The 19,832-nt window shown below is 28.7% G+C and overlaps 1 protein-coding gene across 1 annotated transcript; it reads left to right on the top strand.

Moving 5' to 3' along the window:
* Positions 1 to 1,050: 1,050 nt before the first annotated feature.
* Positions 1,051 to 3,126, top strand: LOC123261703 (probable U2 small nuclear ribonucleoprotein A'). Its single transcript, XM_044723475.1, has 4 exons — positions 1,051 to 1,356; positions 1,714 to 1,754; positions 1,827 to 2,403; positions 3,026 to 3,126. The coding sequence occupies exons 1-4, from the start codon at positions 1,275 to 1,277 to the stop codon at positions 3,064 to 3,066; spliced, it is 741 nt and encodes a 246-aa protein (XP_044579410.1). The 5' UTR covers positions 1,051 to 1,274; the 3' UTR covers positions 3,067 to 3,126.
* Positions 3,127 to 19,832: the final 16,706 nt, after the last annotated feature.

Below are 19,832 nucleotides of genomic sequence, written 5' to 3'. Positions count from 1 at the left end.
AAGGTAACAATTTTAATATAATAATATATATTAATCTTTCAATGTATGTAAATAAATAAATAAACGCATGTATCAAAACAGAGGTAAGTCTACAGCCAGTCCAAAACACTACAGTATAACCACTATAAAATATCTTAACGCTCACGCAGTGTTGCCAGACTTTCCAAACGATCAGTATCTCCTTCGTGATTGGCTGAAATAAGTACATAAACAGCAAAAAGTTTTAGGCTTGTCAATAATGGCTATCTGGTATGTGTACCGTACACTCTGGCATAAACTTTTGACGACGGAAGTCGCGAGGGTAATTATACCTTAAATAATTTATTGAAAAATAATTGTAGTAAAATTAAAAAAAAATCAGCTAATTTCAGTAATGTTACTTTAAATAAGCATAATTTAGTGTTTTGATATTTACTAAATTAATTTCAATTCGAAATAAAATCATTTTTGACATAAAATAGTAAAGATACCCCTAAAAATACATGAAAATTAAATTAGCCGACATCGAAGAATTTAAAAAATTTTTTTTTATTGAAAAAATTATCACAGAAAAACAAAAAAAATTTTTCATTTGTAAAAAAATTAAAAAAATATAAGTGCAATTTTTAAAAAATATTTTTTAGTTTTAATTTAATAATAAAAAGAAAAACAAATAATTAAAATCGTCGGCTAACTTTATTATTATTAAAAATACGTGATAATAATTTTGATATTAAACTATTATTATAGCTCTGCTTATTTTGATAATGTAATACAGCTTTAAAAAAAAATTACTTTTATCCATTATAATATCCAAATTCTGATTAAATTATTTTATTTAATAAATTTATGTTTACAACTTTTGAATTAATATCCCGCCCAATGAAAACTCATGTTTTGTCCATGAGACAACGGATAATATTGAAGTTAGCCGACGTTTTTAATTTTTTGAAATTTTTTCATTTATTATATAATTACTAAAAATTATTTTTTAGAAATTGCAATTATAGTTTTTCATACCTACAGCAATATAACAACATAACAAGTATATCTATAGTATAGGTCGTTTCACACATAAACAATATGGCTGTTTGGCTTTACGTGTACATATACTCACTCGATACTCACTCGTCACTGAGCGGCATAGCGGCTTTTAGCTTTTAGCCAGTGTGTTCATGTTAATGGCAATTCATAGCATAAGTTGACTTCAAGTTATTTTGAAATTTAATTAATTTTTAAATAATCTGCTGTTGTTTTAATTAAAAAGTTTAGTTGTGACATAAGATCTCACAAACATGGTCAAATTAACTACAGAATTGATACAACAATCGATGCAGTATATAAATCCTGTACGAGACAGAGAATTAGACCTTCGAGGTTAGTAAAGACCATTTATGATACAATTTTTATTTTTTTTAAATTATTGCTTATCGAAAAATAGAAAATTTTAACGAAAAATTTCTTAGTTTTTAAGTGTTAATTTAGAAGTAAATTATTACTATTAAATTGACTTACTTCATTTTAACTTTTGCTAAAAAATTTATCTATGAAGTCATGACACGCTTTAGAAAAAAGAAAAAAAAAAAAAAAATTTCGGTTTTTTTGACCAAAAATGAGTAGACCCCTTTTTTAAGTACATACTTCATAATTGAAAATTATACAATAAGTATAGTCAATTTAATGATTTTAATTATTATCCAAAGAATAATTAAAAATATTTTTTATTTGTTTCAGGTTATAAGATACCAACAATTGAAAATTTGGGAGCTACACTCGTAAGTTCATTCGTATTTTATTATAAAACTTTTTTTTGTTAAAAAATATAATTTATTAACTTTTTTTTTTAGGATCAATTTGATACAATAGATTTTTCGGATAACGATATCAGAAAATTAGATGGCTTTCCATTCTTGAAAAGAATCAAAACATTATTTTTTAACAATAACAGAATTGTTAGAATCTCTGAAGGCTTAGAAAATTACATACCCAATTTAGAAATGTTAATACTTACTGGAAATATGATACAAGAATTAGGTGATCTGGATCCTTTGATTCCTCTAAAAAATCTTCAGCATTTGTGTCTCTTACAAAATCCAGTATCAGCTAAACCACAGTACCGACAATACATAATATACAGATTTCCACAACTTCGTGTACTGGATTGTCGAAAAATCAAGATGAAAGATAGAGAAGAGGCTGTTGAATACTTCCAAAGTAAACGAGGCAAAGAGATGGCACGAGAAATAGCTAAAAAGGCTAAAATGCAAGCAGCTACGGGCAATTCTGATAAACCATTAATGAGTACTGCTGAGAAAAATAAAATTAAAAACGCTATCTCCAATGCAACATCATTAGATGAAGTAAAACGACTAGGCAAACTCCTTCAATCTGGTAACTTCCCTACGGAAGAACATCAACAAAACGGTAATAAAAATTTATATTTTATAATTATAACGAAAAAATTATAAGCGAAAATCTAATATGTTATTAGTTTTTTAGTTTTCGCATTGCAGATTTAATCGAGAGTTCAAATCGTTTATGTAAATTAATTTTTCAAGTCTAAATATTCAAATTATAAAACTATTGTTCTTTCAAATCAACTTAGTGATAATGATAATAATAATTAAAGTATTTGATAATCTCAATAAGTATTTAATACATTTTTAAATTATAAATATTGTATTGTATTATAAACAAAATCATATTGATATTCATGCTTAATTATATAATTACACGGAAAAAAGAAAACTCGAAAAATTACAGTATAAAATGTAAAATCGGTCCCGTCGTAATCAAAACTAGAAAAATTACAGTTTGAAATAACATTTTTCTAAATTCAATTTTTTAATTTGATATTCAGAGCTTTCAATGTAAATATTACATTCTACAATGTAATTCTTATAAAATCTGTAATAATTACATCTGAAACTGTAATTTTTCCAGTTTTCATCACGAAGCGCCACGTTGCAATATTTACTGTAATTTTTCGAGTTTTCTTTTTTCCGTATACTATTTACTGATTTTAAAATTATCGTTTTTATTTTAGGAACCAACGGCAATACTGAAGCTATGCAAGAGGATGATTAAGTATGAAATTTGAGTTATAATTATTCTATAGCAAGATAAAACAAAAATTTGAAATTGCCAGTAAGTACGGTGGATTGAAAAATTATTTCTATTATCTTTTGTATTAAATTGATGTTATTTAAGCTGATAAGATACTTTACTACATATAAATGGATTACACAAAAAATTTTTTTAAAAACGATTTGGGCTATTAAATGGAAAAAATAAAATTTTATGTTTAATATGAAAAATTTTCAAAAGCCATGAAGCGATACAATTTATATAAATAAGTATTAATAACATTATATTGATTCTGTTCTATCTTTCAGAAATAAACACTTCTCATCATTATTTTCTAATTGAAGATCAAGGAATTTTATTGTTTTTTTTTTTTTTTATTTCTATTATTGGAATATCACCATATAGTGTACATAAATTATCATTAAATAAATTAATATCATTCCATATAACTATTACATGCTTATTGAATTTATACTAATGAACAAAATCGATGAATTATATTTAAGCCTAGATCACACTATTTAGAATTTCAATAAATTTGTTATAGATAGATCTATATGACAGTATTTATGATCGGGATGAGTTCGGTACGTTAAAAATAATTATTTCTTCTGATTTATTATTTATCATTATTCACTAACTATTCATAGCTCAGTATTTTCGATTCATAAATATACATTCTTGGATTTTTTATAAGTTTTTTTTTTCACCAAAAATTTATCATTAAAAAAAAAAAAATTTTACTAAATATTACTTTTAAGAGCCGGCCCCAGCTGTTCCAGCTTCGTGAAACATCAACACCAACTCTCGCTTGATTTACGTAGTAGATTTACTTATGGAACGATGCATTGAAAAAAGAAAGACAGAGATAATTTTTTATAGATTTTTATCCACAGATTCGGTAGAATCTGGCGCGAATTTCCGTTCAAATCTGCTGTAAACGGAGCGCCAGACTACCGACTATGTTTACTGTAAGCAGAACGGTATTTTGAGGTTGCAAAATTTTATTTAATTCTACGGTACTTTTTTTTCCTAAATTGTATATTATAACAGTAATTCATACTTTATTTGACTGTTATTAATTAATTATATTCACTTATAACAATTAATCTAATTGAAATTATTAAATTTAATCAGCACAAACTATAGCAACGCAAAAATTTCGATCCTGACTTTTTTTCGATGGGCAAAGTGATCTGCCACAGACTAAATAATTCGAGAATGCATAGTAATCCTTCATTAGATGGGAAACTTCAGTTAAAAAAGATATTTCACAGCTTGCATCTACACCCGCCAGGGTGCGCTGGAATTATTTTTACATAAACTGTAGTTTCAAGGAGATAGTTTGCTATAAAAAATGCAACCAACGCGAGATTTAAGTTGGTACCAATTGTAAATTTTTATTATAATTACAAAAAATACTAAAATCCGAACAGAAACAGTTTCACTGTAAAAAATCGCGCCAAGTCCACGTTCATAAGACTATTAAGAAAAAAAAATTTGTTTTTTTCTTTACAAAAATATATAAAACAAAAAAATCCAAGTAACCGATATGATTGTTTATGATTTTCGGAAATTAAAAAAAATTGTGTTATACATTTAAAAATTAAGAAAAAAATTTTGGAACGTACTTGGTGTGCGTCATTGTGTATTTAAATTTTTTTAAAGTCCTAGTAAATAGATTTTACGAATTTCATTAAAAGTAAAATATTTTGCAACCGCGCACACTAAATACGTTCCAAAATTTTTTTCTTAATTTTTAAATTTATAACAAAATTTTTTTTAATTTCCGAAAATCATAAACAATCATATCGGTTACTTGGATTTTTTTATTTTTTTATTTTATATATTTTTGTAAAGAAAAAAACGAATTTTTTTTTTCTTAATAGTCTTATGAACGTGGACTTGGCGCGATTTTTTACAGTGAAACTGTTTTTGTTCGGATTAATTATTACTATCATATGCTCTGAATCTGTATTTTCAATTATGCAAAATTAATACATGATTCTAGAAAAAAAAAATTGAAAAATGGCTTTATCAGGCTATGTATAAGAATAACATGGAAATTAGCCATTACATGAAAACAATTTCATAGGTAATCATATACAATAAGGTAAAAGACCCAATTAGTGGCACATTTTCTTTCAATGAAAAAATGTTCTACTTGGAATAAAAATTAAAAATTTTTTTGATCTAAAGGTCTTAAAGATTAGAAATTAATGATTTCATTAATTGAATAAGTAACGAAATCACAGAAAGTGTCAGTAATGGGATCCCCGCCACTAATGGAGTCTTTTACCCTATCTCTAATTTCTATCGATTAAATTGATTTAAAAAAAACAAATGAAATGTCAGAAGTCGCAAAATTCTATATTATTTAAATGGGAAATATATCGCTGATATTCCCCGACAGAACATAGTCTAATATGAAGATTAAGAGCTTATGTTGGTCTGATATTTTACCTTATTATGATTTCATAAAATCATTATTCCAAAGACTCACTCTTGTGTATTGTAACTATTCATATTCGTTATTATAAGTAAATGTTCGAATAATTGGTAGTTGAATGATTGTTTCTTAAATTTGCAATCTTTCATCGTACTTAGACCATGCAATTACATTTTAACAAATTCGTTAAATCGTTGTTAAACTGACAATGAAACTATTCATGAATGTCAGAGAACTTAAAAAAACATAATTTTCTTCTTTTTTATTTCACTCATTGAATTTTTTAGCTAATAGTACGAATGTCAATGTCTGAATTATTATTAGTACGTTAAATAACGGTAATAGCCAACCGGTATTTGTTGGTACACAATGCAAAACTATAACCTTGGAATATTCATAAAAACATTAAAGATCATACAATAACGTAAGAATAGTTCTTTACCAACAATCGAACAGTCTAGAAAACTTCATTATGACGAACAAACGTAATTTTCATTTCTTAATATAATTGCAAATGTAAAGATGAAGAAGATGGGAATTGATATTTTTAGTTTATCTAAGTGAAATATATAGTACTACTCATTAAAAAGGTAAAAAAACATTTAGTAATTTCCAGTTGAGTATTTTAAAGGATATCGTCGATAAAAAAGTGAAAAAAATTATCATTTCAAAAATATTTCGACTATTTCGTAACCATATTTATTTTTTGCGTTGAAAAAAAAATTAAAATGTCTGCAAAGTTAAAATTTTCTGTCGGGATTAGAGACTTTTAAAAAATAACTTTTTGAACTAAGGGAGTCTCACGATAGGGAAGTGTTTTTTGGGACTGATTTGCATGGTTAACTATTTTCCAAATACTTTGATATGGAATATTTTGATCAATTTTAATTATTTGAAGCATTGCTTACTGTATTAAGTACTTGAGAACATTATTCTGAATTAAAATTTATTAAAAAAATTAGAAAATCGGTAGACCCTGAAGGCCATCCCGACAACTTCCCGCTAATTCCATACCTAGGTGCTTAAAATTGCAATAATGATGTTTCTGAGTTCTCCGATTTATGTATTATTTTTGAGCTCTTCGAGCTTAAAAGTCTGATAGAAGTTTCATAGAACAATATTTTTTGAATTTTCAAATCACAATTACTTTTGAATGAATCAACCGATTTTTACGCAGCTGGCGGCATTTTACGCAGTTTTTTTAGCTTCATAAAGAGTTTTCAAGTTTGAATTGATAAAACTACAAAATTCGGAGTAATTCCAAAAAAAACATTTTATTTGGTTTTCTCTCTTTCACGATATCTCTTGAACGAATTGACCGATTTTGACCGGTTTGACGGCAATCGACGTCATTTTTCGATGATAATAGCTGATTGTTTTTTGAAATTGATCGGTTTAGCCGTTAAAAAGTTATTCCAAAAAATGTCGGAGTTATGTTGAAAAAACATTTGTTTTCAAATATTTCGTCAAGGATATCTCTCGAACCAATCAACCGATTTTTACGTTCTAGGCGGCGATCGACGCAGTTTTTTGAGTTCTAAAAATTATTCTATTTCATCAAAAACGATCCGATAAGAAATGTCGAAATTATGCGAAAAAAAAACTTTTTTTTGGGTTTTCTTTTGTTCACAATATCTCGTTTAAAAGTTATTCCAAAAAAAAACACTTTCAAAAATGATTTTTTTCTTATTTTTTTTGAGATTTTCCAAAATTTCTCAAAATCTATCGGTCCGAATCGGTTCAAATTCTCAGGAAATCTAAGTTTGAGGGAACTCTTTAGAACGTCGTTTGGTTAGTTCCGATCGGTTTAGTCGTTCAAAAGTTATAAGCGATTCACATACTTACTTACTTACTTACTTACTTACTTAAACACACACACACACACACATACAACCCCGCGGGGTGGTCAAGGAAGCTTCCTATGACCTTAAAACGTCGAGATCTGATGAAAACTCGATTTTTGCAAAACGGGGTGAAAACAATAACTTCCCGATTTTTGAAAATCTTCGATTTTCTTAGCGGGAAGTTAAAAATCTGGAAACGGTTGACCCTGCAGGCCATCCCTGGAACTTCCCGTTATGTACGCTCTTTGAGCTCGAAAATCTAGTGGTTGTTGAAAACATACATTTTTTAAAAGTTTTGATTGTGATATCTTCCGGTCGAATTAATTGTTTTTGATGAAGCTTATAGCATTCGTCGTAGTTTTCTAAACACGGAAAGATTATTTATTGTCTACCAAAAAATCCGACATAAGATTTTAAGTTATGTTAAAAGAACACTTTTTTGGAATTTCTTAAAATTAAATATGTAACAAACGAATTGATTGATTTTGACAAGGTTGACGGCGTTCGACACAATTTTTTGAGCACTCATAGTTATTTAATGACATCAAAAAAGATCCGAGAAGAAATTTCGAAGTTATTTAAATAAAATACTTTTTTTTTTGAATTTTTCGCCACCGATTTCTCTTTAACGCATCAACCGATTTTAATGCCGTTTGCAGAAATCGATGTCGTTTTTCAAGTTTAAGAGCTAATTAAATTTTGAAATTAATCGTTACATCTATTTAAAAGTTATTCAAAAAAAAAGTTTGTTTGAAAATTTCATTTCTACGATATCTCAAAATCAACGTGTCCAAACTAGTCGAAATAGTATCAAAAATCTCAGTTTGGTAAAAACCTCTCGAACGCCACCAATTTCGATCAATTCGGTCCAGCCGTTCAAAAGTTATGGGAGGTTTACACACACACACATGCAGCCATAGTGACATCTTTGTAGGAATAGTTAGAATAGTTTCCTAGAATCTCAAAACCTCGAGATCCGATGAAAACTCGATTTCAGAAAACTAGGGTGAACCCAATAATTTCTCAATTTCTTGAAAATCATTGATTTTTATAATGAAAAGTTAGAAAATTTCAAGTGCATATTATTGTTTTCTACTTTGTAGGTAGATTCCATGGAAATTAATCTAATCTGTCGGTCTTTGTGTTAGAATTAACTTTAAATTTTGTTATAATATCTCTCAAATAGTCAAGTACAACTCAAAAATAAACATTTTCTGAAAAATATATTTATGTATGCTTACTAGGATGTTCGTTGTTTACCAAGTTCGATAAAACGTCGCAATAGGTGATATTTTTATCACTTTGCATTTGAATTTAGCGAGAAGTTGCAAGGATAGCCTGTAAAGTCAACTTAAATCAATAATTACTTCGATTATTATCTATATTTATTAAACGAATAAATTACTACAAATGAATATACTCCACGAAATCTACCTTCCCGGTTGAATGTAGTCTAATAACGCCTTTTGTCAAATTGATATATTTTTTTTGTGAAACCACTCAGAACAAATTTTTCGATCGTAAAGCATTCTCTAGTGCTTCACATTATCAATCGTGCAATACGCCTCTTGTCGGTCATGTATTCGATTTCGGTAACATGATTCACAGTATTATCAATCACATTAATATCAGTATTGTTAGTAAAATGAAATAATAACCATCAAACGATATGGACCGAGATTTATTGATCATCCACCAGCTACAGTTATAAGTTATAAGTTTTAACCAGAAATATACTAGTAACTCTGTTAACTGTACGATATGTTTTGAATGTTATTTTTACGTTTATTATCATCGCACGAATACCTCAACTAGAAAAACATGCGACTCGCTAAACCTCTGTGACCCTTCTCTACTACATTATCATACTGGCAGAAGAGACGGCTTTAGGTACTTTGACCTACCAACATTAGTACTACCGCGTACCTTTCCAAAGTCGCTTATTCATACGAGAAGCAAGCGTTTAAACATGTACTCTCACGATTTACGTGACATAATCTGTAAATAAATTGGTACATCTAACGTAGATATCGTATAACGATAAAGCAAAGTTAAAATTTAGTTTAATTAACTATGAGTGCTTGAAATACTCCGCCAATTGCCGTTAATTACGTCAAAATCAGTTAAATTGTACGTGAGATACTTAATTTTTAAAAATAAAAAGAAAAATTAGAAAAACGAGGGAGGAGGTAAAAGCAAAGCTACGTAGTTTTTTTTCAGATGAAAATTATTTTGTGAAGTAAATTTATAACTGTTCAATAATTTTATTTGAAATACGGATGCTAATTTTTTCTAAGGAATTATGAATGAAATGTTTGCAAAAATAATGAATTGTAAATAAATTATTTTTTTTTAAGGAAGTACATTTATTAACAGCTAAATGATTTCTAGAAATAGTTAACAACTATTCATTAAAAGTTAATAAATTGTATTTAATAAATGATTTATTAACTGTTATTAAATCCTATGATATTTTAAACAATCATTTATTAAAAAGGCCTAATAAAGTTGTATAAAATATAAATAAATTATTTTATCAATGCATTTATTTATTTTTAGTTTTCGGAAAATTTTATATATTATCGTAATTTCTTTATGATATTGCATTAACATAGGTTATTTGTACCTGGCTGGATGGCTTAATATATTAACCCGTTGAGGACACATGGGGTCCAGTGGATCCCAGGCGAACTTTGAGGCAATTTTAAATTTAGAAGGAGATTTATAAATGAGTCTTAGTGTGCAATCTGTTATCGGTTGAAATCTACGCAATAAGTTGTGATACTCCACAAAGGTCTCCCCACTGATAGAAGGATTTATTTGTATTAAATAATATTTGTTAATAGTTAACAAATCATTTATTAGAGACCACTTTTTACTATTAAACAAATATTTCTTAGTATTTAAAATGATTTGTTTGTATTTAATAAATCTCATATTCATTTATTAAATATTAATAAATCTTTTTAAGTACTAAGAAATATTTGTTAAGGACTAACAAATGGCTTCTAACAAATGATTTGTTGAATATTAACAAATCTTTTTAACTATAAATAAATCCTTCTATCATGCAGTGCATGCTGTTAGCGTCATTTTAAGCGACTGACCGAAATTCGTAACTTCAAACTTCAGAATAAATATATTTCTTTCAAACTTCATTAAATATTGATTTTTTTCTTTAAAATATATTGTTTTCCGAATAAAATGGCGTCGGTTTTTTTTTCGATATCGTGAAAATCAAAATTTTTGCGACTTTTTTTATAAAAAAAGTCAAGCTTTTTTTTCTAAACGATTTTTTAGTATTTTTAAATTATTAGAAATTAAAAATAGCTAGTAGATATTTAGAGGGAATGTTATATTAAAGTTTGGTGCCAATTATAAGTCAATGCATCACATAGGAAATGAATTAGAACTGTTTTGTTGAGTGGGGTCTACTGGACCCTGTGTGTCCTCAACGTAATTTTTTCGACGTGTGTCCTCAACGGGTTAAGCAAAAATTATTATTATTCCTTCAAAATAAACTTTTTTTTTAATTTATGTAAAGTAGAAAGCAAAAAATATTGTGAAAAAAAAAACCACATTCCATCGGGGCGGAGAGAGGGGGGATCACGTGAAAAGCTACGTTAGGCTACATGAGGGTTGGGAAGGGGTCTAAGAAGGGTTAAAATATGACCATGTAGTTTATGGACGCTCCCAAAGTCTGGTAGAAGTTTAATAAAACACTATTTTTTTAATTTTCAAACTGCAATGACTTTTGAATAAATAAACCGATTTACACGCGGTTGGCAAAATTCGACGTAGTTTTTCGAATCCTATGATGAATCCAAAAAAACCACATTTGAAAAAATTTTTAACTTCCCGCTAAGAAAATCGAAGATTTTTAAAAATCGGGAAGTTATTGTTTTCACCCCGTTTTGCAAAAATCGAGTTTTCATCAGATTTCGACGTTTGAAGGTCACAGGAAGCTTCCCTGACTATCCCCGTGAGGTTGTCACGGTGTCTGTATATGCGTGTGTGTACGTGTGTGTGTGTGTGTGTGTGTGTGTGTGTGTGTGTGTGTGTGTGTGTGTGTGTGTGTGTGTGTGTGTGTGTGTGTGTGTGTGTGTGTGTGAAAGTATGTGAACCGCTTACAACTTTTGAACGGCTTGACCGATTTCATCGCGGTTGGTGCCATTCGAAAGGGCTTGACCAAACTTAGATTTTGAAAACTATTTGGACCGATTCAGATCAATAGATTTTGAGAAATCTTAAAAAAACTGAAAAAAAAATTTTTTTCAAATGTGGTTTTTTTGGAATAACTTTTAAACGGCTTAAAGGTTCAATTCAAAAAACTAATCAGCTCTTAACCTCAAAAAACCACGTCGATCGCCACCAGTCTGGTCAAAATCGGTTGATTCGTTCGAGAGATATCGTGAACGAAAGAAAACCGAAAAAAGTGTTTTTTCGGAATAACTCCAAAATTCCTAGTTCGATCAAATTCAACTTAAAGATTATTTATGAGGCTTAAAAAACTGCGTTGAACACCACCAACGGCGTACAAATCGGTGCATTCATTCAAAAGTTATTGCGGTTTAAAAATTCAAAAAATAGTGTCTTATCAAATTTCTATCAGACTTTTGAGCTCGAAGAGCTTTACAGCATAGGAAAGCAATCTCTTTGAGCTCGGAGAGCTCAAAATAACCCATAAATTGTATTTTTGAGCTCGAAGAGCTCAAAAACGTCATTGGTGCAATTTTAAGCGCCTAAGTATGGAATTATCGGGAAGTTGCAGGGATGGCCTTTTCAGGGTCAACCGTTTTCCTAATTTTTTTTCATAGTTTTTTTGAAATTTCTCCGAATCGGTCCAAATTGTATTACAAATCTAAGTTTGGTCAAGTCCTTTTGAATGACGCTAACTGCGATCAAATCGGTCATGCCGTTTTCATACAAATTATTTATAAATTTTCGGGTCACTGCAATTCTTTGACATATATAATAGACTAAATTGAATATATAATAGCAAAGTTTACTCTCAATTTCTATATCAGTCCGCTTATAATTGATAGACTTCTAAAAATATCTACCCGACAAACCAATGATAAATTTATCAACTTATCCCTTCTTCAATGTTATACGAATACTTTGTATTTTATTTTTATTATCTTGTAACTAATTAACCTTCACAAAGTATTTTTTAAATGTTTTTTCCTGAAAACAAAAAATTATTTGTATTTAAAATTCATAGTACTTTACTCTTTTGGTCTACGAAAACAGGTTTCGACGACGTTCAAGTCATTCATTTACCGTGGAATTCACCTGAATATAGAATGCCAATAATGTTATTCTGAATGAATTTGCAAGATTTACATATTCTAAACTTGAGCAGTTCGCGAATCGTAAGTCAAATCTTTGTAAAAAAAAACTGACCACTGATGGCTAGAGTGTTTGATTGAATATCCGGTATAATTGACCTTACTTTTTTTTATAATTGAAAGACATTTTGTGGCTGAGAAACATTTCCTTAATTAAAAAAATTCGTTTATTTTAAGTGAGACATTTATAAATTACAAATTTTTTTACGAATCAACTAGGAAAAATAATAACTAATTACTTCTCTGTCGGTTACAAGACATTCATGGCGCTTCCACAGGATTAGTCCTGTCACTAGAACAGAATAACTCATAGGAACAGGAATTTGTGTTGTAGCAGCGCCTGTTTGTTCCGTGTATGAATAACATAGTCAATTTCCAGATTCTGTTTATTCTTAACATGGCAAAAGTAGATGATTAGATCGATAGATACAAAGTTCACTGATGATTTTTATTTAATTTCAATTTTTATTATTCATATGGAATTATTATGTTATTATTACGAATTGACCTTTGCTACTAACTTACAATCACGATAATTGTATTATCGATAAGTTAATCATAAATTACTCTTCATTGCATTAATTTTCGTGAATTAGGATACTGTTAATAAACGGTTATTAGTTATTATTTATATTACAAATTTTATTCGAAACATCATGCGTATGTGTAACTCAACAATTTCTAGAGAAACTATAAATTTAAAACTATTTATGGTGTGAACATATAATTTATTGATATAACATAGCTAAAAATACAGCTCAGATAATACATTTTAATAATTCATAGCACTATAAACTTGAAATATTTATGCATAATTAGTACTTTATATCGTTATTTATTGTAGTGATCAAAGATTATACTCATTTTATTTAATAGTCTCTATATAATTTGATGTAAAATCTTATAGTTTAATGGCTGATTTTTAAAACATTGTTGCTCTACAATAACCATTAATGTGCAATATAATAACTTCCTGATTAAACAATACCATAAAAATAAGTTGATTCATTTAAAAAAACCCATCTGCTTGGATCTAACATCTACAATCTCTGATTGCATTATAAAATGAATCATCGTCATATCTGTGATTTTCGCTATTAATATTCTATTCTTCCGATAATTGTATGATAATTGGAAATTCCTTGTCATTTAGATTGAAGAGATTTATAAAATCCCGTTATTTCTTACAATCTGATGATTATGATTGTACATAGAAAAAAATAAAAAAATGACTTATAATTGTAAGTTCAAAGTTAAATAGCATTTAAACAATTTTTTTGAATTTTTTTACAATACAATTATACTATTAAAACACTTCCAAGAGGAATATTAAGAGTTATTTTTAAAGATCAATATTTTCAGCATCTTTTGACAATGATATCATTGTATAGGCGGCGATATGTTTATTTTTAACCTGAAATTAGAAATATTTTTAACTTCATGCAATGAACATTAATAAATATCAAAAAATGGAAGCACCCAGTTTTTTGAAAATGACATTTTTATCCGATTTTCACGTTTTGAAGTGGTATTAGTTATCCTGGTATCATATTCTTAGGATTAGTTAAACTTACAATCTGTAAGTGGATATTGTCCATCACCGAAAGTAACCTTTGAGTCATCAATGAATATTTATCAGGAAGATCCAGACATTTTCTTATATTTTTTAGCGTAGATTATAACCATTGAAGCCCCCAAGGCTTCAAAAAGAGGACGACCTTCCAGCAAAAGTGTAAAATTTATAGATTACATTCAAAACGTTTTAAATTGCCTGGGAATTATAACTTTTGAAGAGCTCAAAAATGTTGCAAGCAAATTCTATTAATGAGCACGTAGAACTCAAAACTTTGTTATAAGAAATTTTTCGGGCATTTAAAATTTGAATATAGCGGGAAGGTCCAGGGATGTCTTGCAGGGTCAATTGTTTTTCAGATATTTTCCAATTGCAGTTAACTATTTCAATTGCAGATAATTATCTCATGCCTGGTAAAATCAATCTTATAAAAATCAAATAAGTCTAGTAATAATAGCTGAAATACTTGCAGTTATATGAAATCAACAAATTAACGAATTTCTGCAAAACAGCAATTAATTGTTTTTATACTCCATAAGTTATTCTAACAACAATTCAAGCAACTCAGTTCAAACTTTTAGGTAATTTTAATTGAGTAAAGTTTATATGAATGCAGTAAAAGCTACATCATAATCAGACAATATATTTCTAAAATAAAAAAGGTTCTCTCACTCAGAAACAAATTTATTTTTTTAGAATAAGAAAATTTATCTGGACTTTATCAGAAAACTTTCTCAACATAAATAATATTTTATTCCATAGAAATGTAATTTTCGGTTTATACAAATAAACTAACGTTTACTGTTACACACACGGGAGCTACGGTCATTATATACAGTTGTATTTTTATCTAATAAAGATTTATTAATATGTAAATGAGTTCGGTCTTTTCGAGATAAATCGGGTAAAATAAAGTACCTTCATAAATTTAGTTTTACTTTATTTTTTATTTCAATCTAATAATTTTAAATACTTGTAAATTTATTAATTGAAAAATTATTCTCTGTATATATTATCTCTAAACAGAAACCTTTAATAGTACTGAAAATATCCATTTATTTTCAGTAAAGTTTTGACTACAATAGAAGGAAAATCTTTTTTATGTTCAAAGTAATTCTGTAAGTATTTAATACTCTTTCATTTGGAGACGAGTTAAACAAACATTTAATTAACAAATAGTTAATAATAATTTGTTATAAACTGTGATTAAATTTTTTTTCGATGCACCCACTTACATGCGCGCGCATTGAAATATCCAAACATCATCTTGAAAGACGTTAGAATAGCATTTATAACGTCAAAACGAATAATGTAATGAGAAAATAAATAATTGAAAAAAAAAGAAAAAAAAAACACAAAAACCAACCTTTTTTTCAAAACTTTAATTTTTCGAAAATTCAAAATTCAATTTTTTTTTAATTTAATTTCTCAGAATCTGGATATTTCTTTAACAGCTTAATTTTTTTTTCAAAATTTTAATTTTTTCTCGGAATTTGATTATTTTTTATACCGACAACATTTTAAAACTTGATATAAAATACAATCAGTTACGTAAATGATGATCGTGGACTGTTTGAATTGATTTAACTACTATACAATGTTTCATAAGTGGCTGAACTTATGTTTTTCAAAATTAACATTCAAATAATGGTGTTGTATTCAAACGATTGAGTTTGATTCCCTGACGCAAAATTACTATAAATTATACATTCATACGTTTTACGGTGTAAAAACTTTAAATACACACCATCCAAATTTAACACGATATTTGGTATCAAGTCACTGTAAAATTATTATACCGAGTCACTTACATCACACAGAGTCCCACAAATTTTTCACAGTGTAATGAAAAAAATCTAATGAAAGAAGTTTATATCTTTTAAAAACTGTATTCTTACATTAATAATGTACGCGGGTCAACTCAAGGCAAATTGATCACTTTAGAACCCGATTTTTATCGATTTAGAGGCAAATTCTTTATCATGTTCATTAGTACATCAGAATCAGATGACATTTTCGAAAATCATCACAGTTTTAAAATCTTCAAATAAGTGTTATCAAATTACTGATCAATTTTTTAGCTTGAAGAGCTCAACGGTTGTTCAGATTTTTTGTTGAATACTCTTAAAGATAACAATTTTGAAAAAAAATCTGTTGATTAGTCGAGTTTAAAAGTCTGAAAATTTGCCGGATAAACGTTTTCAATGTAGGAAAAAATAAAAAAATTTTCAGCCAAATTTAAAGGGGTCGGGTTAAAAAGTGATAGATTAGTCATGGATTGATGCATACTATCATATGTACTAGTAACCTGCAGTCACTTATAAGAAACTACCGAGAATTACGAATTATGATAACAAAAAACTTCAGCTCAATGATTTTTCTATATTTTTGCTTGAAAAACAATACAAAAAATTAGGACGACAGTTGACCCTAAAGGCCATCCGTGCAACTTCCCGCTCATTTCGTACTTAAGCGCTTAAAATAACACATTACGTTTTTGAGCTCTTCAAGCTCAAAATATGATTTTTGTGTCATTTTGAGCTCTTCGAGCTCAAAACTCTAATAGCAGTTTAATAAAACACAACTTTTTGAATTTTCAAACGGCAATAACTTTTGAATTAATGAATCGATTTTCACGCGGTTGACGGCATTCAACGCAATTTTTGAAGCCTCATTACGAGCTTGTAAGTTTTAATCGATCGAATCTAAAATTTCAAAGTAATTCCGAAAAACCACTTTTTTCGGTTTTCTTTCGACAACGATAACTCACGAACGAATCAACCGATTTTGACCGGGCTGACGGCGATCGACGTGGTTATTTGATGTTAAGAGCTGATTAGTTTTTGGAATCGATCGGTAGAGCCATTTAAAAGTTATTGAAAAAAAACCACATTTCAAAAAATTTTTTTTGTAGTTTTTTTTAGATTTTCCAAAATCTACCGGTTCGAATCGGTCCAAAGTATATTAAAAATCTAAGTTTGGTCAAGCCCTTTCGAATGGCGCCAACCGCGAAGAAATCGGTCAAGCCGTTCAAAAGTTATAACAGGGTCACATACATACAGACACATACACACACACACACACACACACACACACACACACACACACAGAAGAAATTTGAAAAATTCACTTTTTCCGAATTTTTTCGACAACGATAACTCACGAACCCAACCAATTTTCACGTTCTTGGTGGCGATCGACGTGATTTTTCAGGCTCTAATAATTATTCTATTTCGTCAAAAATGATCCAAACAGAAATCTCGAAATTATGTGAAAAAAACACTTTTTTCGAAATTTTTCGTTTTTGATAACTCTCAAACGAATGAACCGATTTTGATGGGACTGGTGGCAATCGACGTGGTTTATTAAGGTTAAGAGCTGATTAGTTTTTGGAATTAATCGGTGAAGCCGTTTAGAAGTTATTCCAAAAAACGATTTTTTGAAAATTTTATTTTTGAGATTTCTCAAAATCTAGCGAACCGAATCGATTCAAATTTTCAGGAAGTTTAATGGCAATGATACTCTTTAGATCGCCTTCTATTTCGATCCGATCGGCCGAGCCGTTTAAAAGTTATAAGAGGTTTACATACATACATACATACACACACAAACACACACACACACACACACACACACACACACAGCCGCACGGATACCATCGCGGGAATAGTCAGGGAAGTTTCCTGTGACCTTAAAACGTCGAGATCTGATGAAAACTCGATTTTCGCAAAACGGGGTAAAACCAATAACTTCCCGATTTTTAAAAATTTTCAATTTTCTTAGCGGTAAGTTAAAAATTGAAATTAATTTATTATTTAATATTTCCACGTCGTGCATTTGATTTTTTAATGCTCAAAATTACAATACTATGTATCCTCATAACTTTACCTTATTTAAAAGTTGCAAAACAAGAAAAAAATTTTTTTTGAAATTCAAAAATTCATATTTAAAAAAAAAACACAGTTCTAAAAATTTCAGGGTCTTTTAAGATCAGTACAAAGTACTATACAAAAAAAATTGAGCCAAAATTTTAATGTCGATCGTCATTTTTGACGATTTTCAAAAATTTAAAATTTGACATTTTTCAAAATTTTTTTCCAAAATATTTTTTTTTTCAATAGCTCCACGTGTTCCTTTTCAAACAAACGAAAGGCCATTCCTGTATCTATAATAGCGTACGAGATATTCCAAAAATAAAATTGAAAAACTGAAAAAATAGCGAAATTTTGAATTTGCATATCTTTTGAAAAAAATTTTTTAATTTTTTTTCCTTTGGCAGAAGTTCGTTGTATGATAAAAGAAAATTTCTGACCAAAATTTATCCAAATCAAAAGGGGTCAATTCCAACTGTTGGTCAATTTGACATGGAATGACCCAGCTATATTTTACTATTAAGTCACAACAACAGTAGTAATCCTGTTGCTGCACCATGGCTGCCTCCTGTTGCAGCTGCAGGAAAATCCTGTTGCTGCAACATGAGTGCCTCTTGTTGCAGCAACAGTTTATTTTTTTCCGTGTACCAAATTTAACGATAGAAACCCATTCTACAATGATAATATATCTCTTTTAAAAAATTTTCTTTATTCTCCAAACAATAATCATCATAATAGTAATATTCAGCAAGAGATGAGGAAATTAAAAAATACTCAATTGGTAAACTCCTTTTCGATGAATACAGTTTTTTTTATCTTAAAAAATACCAATGTCATACACTTCATTGTCCATGAAGTCGATAGGGAATCTTTTAGTTAGCTTTTATTTGAGTACGTGAAGAGGCGTATAATATTTATTATTGAAGACGATTGCGAAAAATAGAGAAACTTAAAATCTTTTTCATTGGCAACAAATCGGCCAACTTTTAATAAATTTGTAGCATTCGACACAGTGACCGATGTTTTTAAGATGATTAAATTTTGAGATTAATTGGTTCAGTAGCTTACACAAACACACAAATACAAACGTGACCGCACACATGTACACAGAATCTCGAGAATTACTGTGATTATACCCACTATAGTCCTGTTTGAACCATCAAAAAAATGTAAATGTACGTTTCATGAACAGATACGAACGCACACGTGATGAAATTATTGTAAAAATAATTTAAATACACTTTTTATGGATTTGCTCTCAAGATATCGACATTTGTCATGAAATAATAATATAAGAAATCATAATAATTTTCAGCAAAACGTAAATATATGAAATATTAAGTTTTTCGTGATTGGAGAATCAAATAGCTGTGTTTCTTTAGTGTCAATAACATTACTATTAAGCGTGCAAATTATAATCACTGAGGTAAAGAGTAGGGTATGAAAATCTAGAAAGATCTAGGAATATAAAGAAATACTTGCGTGATATAAACGCACATAGGAACCTATAATTTTTTATTGCATTTACACGAAATACAGCAGAAAAATACTTAACGGAAAATACTTTGATAATTATGATTTAATTGACGAACATTAATTAAAAAAAAAAAGGTTTATCTTTGCGAAGATTGAATTCTCTGTTAGTGGGAAAAGATTGTACAGGTCCACTGTATGTGT

Source organism: Cotesia glomerata, linkage group LG3 (assembly GCF_020080835.1).
Source record: "Cotesia glomerata isolate CgM1 linkage group LG3, MPM_Cglom_v2.3, whole genome shotgun sequence".
In the NCBI taxonomy this organism is placed as follows: domain Eukaryota; kingdom Metazoa; phylum Arthropoda; class Insecta; order Hymenoptera; family Braconidae; genus Cotesia; species Cotesia glomerata.
The sequence above is the reverse complement of the archived record's forward strand: the minus strand, read 5'-3'. Positions and strand labels throughout refer to the sequence as shown.